At 33.0% G+C, this 9529-nt stretch overlaps 1 protein-coding gene across 1 annotated transcript; it reads left to right on the top strand.

The window, feature by feature from the left end:
* Positions 1 to 8200: 8200 nt before the first annotated feature.
* Positions 8201 to 8899, top strand: LOC113305137 (probable xyloglucan endotransglucosylase/hydrolase protein 27). Its single transcript, XM_026554236.1, has one exon. The coding sequence runs from the start codon at positions 8201 to 8203 to the stop codon at positions 8897 to 8899; it is 699 nt and encodes a 232-aa protein (XP_026410021.1).
* The last annotated feature ends 630 nt before the right edge of the window (positions 8900 to 9529 follow it).

The following is a 9529-nucleotide window of genomic DNA, read 5'->3' as shown; positions in this document are numbered from 1 at the left end:
GTTCAGATGAGTTTTCGGTCGAGGAAGAGGAAGAGGAAGATATCCATCCATCAACGCTTGTAAATGACGATGAAATTTTGACACAACAAACTCAAGAACAACAACGTCAAGAAGCTAATGCATGGAGAAAGAGTATACCGGATGATATGTGGGAAAATGTTCGTGAACAAAGGGAGTTAGAATTGTATGGAGACCGTTAAATTGAAGGGAAAAAAAATTATCTCGTTGCACAAAATAACATACTATTGATAGAGAGATATGATCATTTTCATTTATTTTTTTCTTTTGATTAAAGATCAATGTTATTTACAAATAAGGGTTTATTGTTTCTTAAAAGAGAATGAGTTAGGAGTGAACTCTCTCAAACTCCCTCAAACTCTCTCAAACTCCCTACACTCCCGCAAACTCCCTGAACTCAAAAACACAAAACTCTCTCAAACTCCCTACACTCTCTCAAACTCTCTCAAAATCTCTGAGATTTAAAATACACTCAACTCCCCCGAAATCACTCGAGGACTAACCCCCTGGTAGTTTCTGATTGTTCCTTCCCTGCAATTTTTTTTTTGAAGAAAAAAGAATAGGTCGTAATGGAATTTTAGGTTAGGCCCATTATTGAAAACTATTAATGGGTTATAAAGATTTGAATTATTTAATGGGCCATAACATGTTTTTCAAGTTTTAAAAGATAAAAAGAACCCTGATTTTGGGCGTACCTAAATCTTTCCAGGCATACAAAATAATAGTCCCATCTTGGGTGACCTTATAAGGGGTACCTTATGGGTAGTTAAATTACCTATACACCCTTAATACAAAAATCTAAAATAAGTTTTCTAAAAAATCAAAATCAGTTTCCCTTAACATCTCTTCTTCTTCCTCCTCCTCTAGCCGAACTCTTCCCCCTTCTGCGAAAAAAAAATTCATCATCGTGATTAATTGTCGATTCGTAAAAATTTGATCGTCGATTAAACTCCACATAATGACTCGTACAAAGAAAAGCAGGGACTAGGCAAACCAAATCGTCTTCTAATTCATCAATTGAAGAAGAAGAAGAACCAATTGAAGATGAAGGTGTAATAACTGAAAATCAACCACCAATTGAACCAGAAATTGAACCAACTGCATCTCCAACTCCGGAAATGAGGATAAGAAAGTAAGTTTTACAAACCCAATCTCTTATTTGCTGTTTTTCATCGATTAAATGACGGTTACAGTGTTGGGTTCGGCTCAAAATTGAGTTGCGTTTTTAGCCTTACTGTTCTTCACAAAAGCCGAACCTAGTCACAGATAGAGATGCATAGGGGTTCGGCGTATTCGATAATCATAATATGTGTCGAACCTAGCACATTTACGAGGTTCGGCTATTACGATATTCTCAATATGTGCCGAACCAATAACAATATTATAACCCAAAAAGTAACAAATTGATGTTCGGCTCATACGATTTTCGAAATATAAGCCGAACCTGTAATTATTTTTTTTTCCAGGCTATTCAGGATGTTGTTCGGCTTACTATGAAACTTTCATATAAACCGAACTAGTGTCTAGCAAAAGGGTTGGAATTGAAAATTATAGGTTCGGCGCATGTACTAAACAGATTCAGTGAGTCGAACCGTTCATCAATTGGTAGATTCGGCTCACATCTATGAGCCGAACCTCAACTTGTTTCGCCGAACCATGATCCAAAAAATCATCTAAACAACCTTTATAATTCTGAAAATTATATTAATCACTAAACAAAATATTTGATCACTAATCAATATTACTAACACTAATACGTAAAGGGCGGATTTGCCATTAAAAAAAAATTGGGTTAACGGGTAATCTGATTTTGCTATTTCACAACTTTTTTGTCTTTATGCAGTATGCCTAGTAAGATTTCAGTATGCCCAAAATCAGGGTTAGGTAACAATGCATGGTAGTATGGTACAGAAGTACACAAACTTAAAGTGTCGTGTCTTCGAACTTGGACCTGCTTACCCAGATCCGGCTTACTGTTCCAACCCGGTTCCATATCCATATCCTAATGTTCTGTACCATAATCATATCCTATGTTATGTATACCTGTTTTGGTTTTGTGCGTATTTTATAGTGCCATGTCGAGAGTCATAATAGACTGCTTACTGGGTGTGGCTTAATAACAAATCTAACTGATGTAGATGCGTTTTTCAACTATAAGTCTACGTGTTTGTCATGTTTTAATGTTAATGCTTGATTTGTATACCATGCCAAATGTTGTTCAGTTTTGTAACGGGTCTGAATTGAACTGGTTTTAATTGTTCTTGGTTAAAATTTGATCAAATGTAGAGTTTGTTCATTATAGAACCAATTCATAAATAAAACTAATTTATAATTAAAACCAAATTTCCAATGTATGTTAAGAAATTAAGAAGTAGATTTTACTAATGAAATATGATCCTATTATTGTTCTTCCGCTTTATTGAACATTAATGTATAATCTGAAACGATTTCTTATCGAACTTATTATAGAATTTTATGATTATAATTAATGTTTACACCATTAAATTTATGTGTGCATTATGAAATGATTTGTGTTTGTTCTCCCTCGATGGTGATCGTTTTATAATAAGATTATGTACTTAAGATATTATGTCGAGGCTCTTTAGCTATCACCACAGCGATACTAGAGTGTTTTATCACATCAATAACCATAATGATTTTGTAAGCAAATCGTATAATTTAAGTTTTGCAGCTATTGACCTATTATGATGGTATTATTTTAGTTGATTGGCTATCACCACAGTGATGTCAAAATGCTTTTTGGCCATGATCATAATTTTGTTAAATGCTTATAATATTATTTTTCTTAAATATATTAAAACAACAATTAACCACAGGTAATTTGAGTTCACATTTTTAATAAAATATTGAAGGATATGATATTTATTTGATCATACATTATGGATCTGAATCATTTTACGTTTTAATAAGTGTCTTGTGTCATTTTTCCTCAATTTTCTATATTTAATGCCAATTTTGACTGCATTTACCGGAGATAAAAATAATGATCATGATTAAGTAAATGCCACATAATTTTTCGTTATTTTCTTATAAATTGAATAAAATAAAATTTACTTAAATTAACTCATTATCGAGTTGAGTAACCCATTATGAATTCTTTAAGATTTTCATGAATATTTTATTATGTTGTTTTATTCAAACCTTATTGCATCCTTTATAGAAATTGAGGTTTTATTTTTCGAGAAATTCCTCCATATTTGTGAAAATATATGACGTGCATTGCCTATTCTAACACCCTCTAGTTTAATCCACATTATATCCCTTATTCATTACGATTTTCGAAGTAGCATCAAATTAAACTAGTGATGCATCAAAGAATTTTTCTTCAATGAAATTCATTATTGAAACATACTTATAGACTTGTTTAATGTGCGATTTTGGGTTAAGAAAGATTCGCCATGTTTGGATATTTTTCAATTATGGAAAATGGGCTTTGTCCAAATATTTTTAAAACATGGTTAAAATGGACAAGTAAAAATTATTATGGGTGAAATGGACACCAAAAAAATAGCAAGGATGAAACTGGATTCATCTTGACTTAAACTTATAAAATAGCAAGGATGAAACTGGATGCATCCTGATGTAAATTAAAAATAAGAAAAAGTATTTAAAAATGGGTAGGATGAAACTGTTTACATCCTGGCTATTATTACATTTTTTTCCATTTAAACAATATCAAAATCTAAATGTCCTTTTCGCCAAGGAATTGTTGATTTTGGTATTTTTAACCAATTTTTTGTTTCAATTAAGGGGTGTTGATGTTTTCATAATTTTTTTTTATATGACATGCTTTTGATTGAATATTTGTGATTAATGTTTTAGGGAAACTCATAATTGTTTATAATCGACTAATTTTATGATCAGATCAAGTATGTCGATATCATTGAGTGGGACCATGCAATGTTACAAGAAAAGCTATTGTGATATTTGCAATTGTACATGTTTGCTGGATTGTTTAGTTATGACCACAGTGATACTAAACTCTTATCTTGTAAGTGTTGTATATTTTCAGTCCTTTTACTTTAAATTAACTATTAGAACGATGCTACTCACAAGTAGTTTTGGTTCACACGTTTCATTAAACATTAAAGTTATCTAAATGTTTCATATACATGTGAAATAATAGCCACCCACAGGTGACTACAACTCACATTATATTAGGATGAACATATTTAGAATTACTTGAGTTTGTTAATACATTTTAGGACGCGATTCACCCACAGGTGACTCTAGTTGTGGTATTAAACAAACATAATGTTGTGTGTATGAGAATGTAAAATATATACTGATGTTGTTTTCATGTCGCACATTGTTCCTTGATAAGGTTTTAACCACAGGAGAATCTTATGGAAGGTATGTAACTATTGTAAGCGTAATTGTCATTTATCTCTATTATAAATTTCAGCTTTTGTTCTTATTAATTGTTGATTATGATTATTTTGTAGATTTTTTTTTATGGTCAAATTTTAGGAAGATAAATTGTTTATCACCTGAAGATTTTTTCGCGTTACTTTGTACATCTATCAATTACATTATGAATCTCAATCCGTGGATTTTTCTCAAACATTCATTCTTGAAATTGAGAAGCAATTATAGACCAAGTGAAAAATCATAAAGCCTGACAAAGGTGGTGAATATTGTGAAAGGTATGACAAAACAGGATAATATCCTAAATCTTTTGCGTAATATCTCTAAAATTTTAATTGTTACTCAATACACAAGGCCAACTTATCTTTGGAATAATGGTGTATGACAAAAGGAGAAATCATACTTTTATGAATTTTATGAAATTGGTTAGAAGCATGAAGAGTTATGCATAATGGCCACACATATGTGGATGTATGTTCTTTCTACAACTGTGTAATTTAAATAGATTTCCGAGTAAAGAAGTTTCAAAGATACATTTTGGACTAGAAAGGCTGGAAACCTATTTTAAATGACTTTTAAGTTATGGTTGTTCAGTTGGAGGTGAGGACTTACCTTCCCAAGAATTAAAATTGGAATCGAAAACTATTATCGGTTTATTGGTTTTCCTAAATACTCCCAATGTTATTCTTTAATGTTCTAACCATAGTATGAGATTTATTGAAACCGAAAATATAAATTCATTATTGATGGCATAATAAGTGGGAGTACGTGGATATATTTGTTCAAGAAGTCTTGATAATAATCCCATTATTTAATATTTCTACAGATATTGTGAATCTTCTCATTGTCGGAATGTTAGATAATGAAAGACCACAAATTACTGATCCAATACTCCATAATAAAACTATTGCCAATAATTTTTTGATAACAACTTGAACCAGCATTAAGAAGGTTTCAAAAGAGACTGAAAGAAAGTTATTCATGTTGTTTCAGTGATTTGATTACAAGAATTTATTTCATTCTGGTATGGAATAGCAAAGACTCGGTTTCTGGTTCACAAATTATCATGTGTATAATAATTTTGATTAATGGATTGATTCTATGTGAAATAAAAACCAATGGTTGAACGTCAAGTCTGGAATATTGTTTAGTTGCTCTAATGACACAAAACAGTTGGATGAAGTGGGTATTTCAGCCATAGCATGACTGTAATTACATTATTAAACGATATAAAGACTGACTTATAGCCAAAGATTTTACTCTGTAATGATGCATTGGTTATAAATAAGTTTCTCTCTCGTGTCAAGGAAAGGCTTATCCATAATTATCGTAGTACTATTAGTAACTCAGTATGACCTAAGAGTTACATTAATTAAATGTGAAAATAGCCTTTATTAATGATAAATTTTAGTCTACAATTTTTAGAAATCAAAGTATGAAATTTAAGTAGCCTTCCATGATGGTATATGGAATTCAACAAAACTATAATTGTTACAAGTTTTGGATGAAATTACTACAGATTTATGCATATACCTCAAGATCAGTGGGAGAAATTCATACTCTTGGTCCTATATGTTAAGACATACTACCTACGAGTAGTGATCTTGACTTTATACATATTTCTATATTTTTTGAAATAAAGGATATCAATGAAGCTTACCATGTGATAGTACATATCATATGCATTACTAAAGCTCTCATATAAGGCATATATCGAATATTCGAAGAATTTCGAGATGATAACATTTTTAACAGATTTTATTTCATGTTGGATAGAAGATATAAATTTAATCTTCATTACGTCTTAATTCTGATATGAAACTTATAACAAGTTGTTGATATGTTAACTAAATTCCTAAAGAACCGAAGAACAAATTACGGGAAAGCTATCAAGAATTTTGAGATAATATTTAACATATGTCTTATAATTAGTTAACAAACCCAACTAGAGTTGGTTGGGCTTTTTAGTCTTCAATTTTGGTGGATGTGCGGATTTTATAACGGAAGAATCCATTAATACTAGTCCCATAATTGAGTTTGAATATTTATGACTGTGAAACATAGAGAATTAAGGTTTGTCTCTACATTGATGAAATTTATCGTCTTAGGTTCGCAGCATTAAAGCACAATATGATACATAAGGAACAAAACACATGAACCTTGAGTATATATGCGTGAATCAAGCAATTCAGAAACAATAGTTGTTCATGTATCACTTAAGCACAATTGCATCAGAGATGCACTTATTGAACAATTTTTTCTTTTAAGACCTCTTAAGAAAAGATTAAAATCTTGGGTCTGCTGGAGTAATTGATTATTGAATTCAACTAATTTGTATGCTTATTTATGAACACTAATTGAGCTCTTATTAATGTCGTTCTGAATTATTTCTGTATCCATGTTTAGTATACACTTATGTGAATGGATGAATGTTAACAGAAATAGTCTTTCTTTTAAAGACATTACTGGACCATTATGATATCCCAATTTAAGGCCTAGTTAAGTAAGTTATTTGTGTTGTGGTACATGGAAGGGAACATGTTGATAACAGGACAATGTGCAACCGCTATGACCCGCATGACTAGTTTGCTTGATCAATGTATTATGTTTAACCATTAGATTTTGTTTAGCAATTATGCGCACTTATGTTTTCTATGATTAACCATTAAATCGATTATCACATGGACTAGTGGGAGAATGTAAGAATATTTTTGTATGACTAGAAATATTCCCTTGGGCCAATGTAATAAATCTTATGGTAATTAATCTAGATTATTGCTAACTTATGTCCGGTTTCCTTTATGGGATTATTGTTCCTAATATCTCTTCCTTGATGGACGGTCGAGATTTAATGCCAATACTAAACCCTAGGAACTTGGTCCTCCTTCTACCTATAAAAGGAACACAATATCCATCACTATTGGGCTCTGGAATTTTACTATTCATAACGAATGAGGTCAAGAAGGAGAAACCAAAAACTCCACAAGGTGTTACCGCTGTAAAAATGATCGACATGCGATGGATTAACGCTATCAGATATTCCATATAAACTATTCTTGTATATAATTTTTTAGTACTTATCATGAAGTTCAACGATCCTAAATAATTAATGTATCTATAAAATTAAAACTTATACCACTACCACAAACACTGTAATACTTAAAGGAGTCCATAACTTGACTTCACTCTCAGCCAACCTGCTGGTTACTTTTAGACCATGACTTAACTATACTTGAAATTTAGAAACCACCCGACTTTATTGCGAAGTTGGTGCTGATTCTTGTTATATATTTTGTTGCCGCGTTACCGACTTGAGTCAGAATGACGACGTGTGACAGTGTGAGAAAATTTTTAATCCGTGCACATATGATTGAAACAAGGGCGAAATCCCCCCCTCCCCCCCGCTTACAACCGTCCAGGAATTAAAGGACCCAAAGTGGATCAGAACAACCAAAATGCTATAACATATTTATACAACTCCCCGAATATTTTAATTGCCATCCGCGTTACTGACTTGAGTCAGGTTAAAGAAAGGTGAGAAATTGCTAATCACGTTTAACGTGCAAGCCTGACACAACGGATTCTTCCTGGTTAAGGTATTCCATAGATGGATAAACTTCCACCGGCCGCGTCAACTTCAAATCATTTAACCAAAGTCAAGAACGTGTATTTATTTTTCTAAAGAAAATACCTCTATTTAAATACATCTCTAATCACTCTTCTCTTTTCACACTCATCCTCTACAATTTCATCACAACAAGAAGAAAAAAAAGCTAAACCATTCAGAGAATTAATGGCAGATCAAGAAACTCAAAAAATCCATCAAACCGTGTTACTCAAAGAGATATATGTTGAGTTCAATCCGGAATCATGTACTCACAAAATGGAAACAGAAACAAATGAAATCAGTGTAGTTTTCGACGAAAAATGTGGCTCAAATTGGAGATCAAAAGCCGAATATCGGTATGGTACGTTCGGAGCTAAAATTAAGTGCCCCACTGGTGACACAACTGGTTTGAACTTCAATTTTCGTGTTGCTTCACCTATGCATTACAGACCTATACATTCGATTGGTTTCAACTTCTTAGGTAACAATAAGAGAAGTATCCGAACTAACACATATGTTACCGCCACGGACAATAGTCGAGAACAAGTTCATGAATTAAACTTTGATTGCAGTGAAGGGTTTCACGATTACGAAATCAAATGGTCTAAAGATTTGATTGAATGGTTAATCGATGGCAAAGTCATTCGAAGATATGCTAGAGAAGAGAATCCAAGCAAGTTTCCTAGAAAAGTCATGTCTTTACGTGGGATGGTGTGGAATGCTAGTAGGGTGCAAGCAGGGAAATGGGCTGGTTATTATACCGGTAAAGATGCACCTTATGTTTATACCATGAAGGATGTTCGTGTTCCGTCATTAACTGAAGTACCGGATTCTTCAGACGATTCCGAAGAGGAATGGATGGTTTATAAGTTATTGGAGGATTAATTCATTTTCCGATTTTCTTCTATGGTTTCAACCTTCATATGTGTGTCTCTAGTTTAATGTATAACTCATATCTCTGATTGCAGTGTTGTTTCTAGTATGTCTTCTAATCTACTTCTTAGATTACTGTTGAGAAATTCTTGTTTGTTATGTACTGTTAGTGTGAAAGGACAATGGTCCCACATCTTTTTAATCCGCTTAATTAACTTAAAATATAATATGGAAGGACAGCTCCATTCATTGCCAATTGGTTTTGAGTTGGATACCCGCAGACTTTAACATGGTATCAGAGCTAAGCCCCAGACCCAGACCTGCGTACGTCAGGTGTAGGCCGAGTTACCGGTCGAAGTGTTTAACCGATTTTGTCACTTGTACACCCGGGGTGTAGGCCAGTGCCGATACTGGCCGAGGTGTTACCCCCTGATTTAGTTACTCAACTATGTACACCTGTTACCGATGGACTGGTAACTCGTACGTAGGTCCACGTGTGAGGCCCAGTGACTGGCCTTACACGTGAGGGGACGTGTGAAAGGACAATAATCCCACGTCGCTATAATCCGCTTAATTAACTTAAAATATAATATGGAAGGGCCGCTCCACTCATTGCCAATTGGTTTTGAGTTGGATGTCCGC

This window comes from Papaver somniferum, chromosome 8 (assembly GCF_003573695.1).
Source record: "Papaver somniferum cultivar HN1 chromosome 8, ASM357369v1, whole genome shotgun sequence".
NCBI classification, from domain to species: Eukaryota; Viridiplantae; Streptophyta; class Magnoliopsida; order Ranunculales; family Papaveraceae; genus Papaver; species Papaver somniferum.
Note: the sequence above shows the minus strand (reverse complement) of the source record. Positions and strands in the feature narration are given on the sequence as shown.

What these genes read in the sequence shown, in the direction of transcription:
- LOC113305137 (XM_026554236.1), top strand. Translation starts at nt 8,201, where the DNA reads ATGGCAGATCAAGAAACTCAAAAAATCCATCAAACCGTGTTACTCAAA.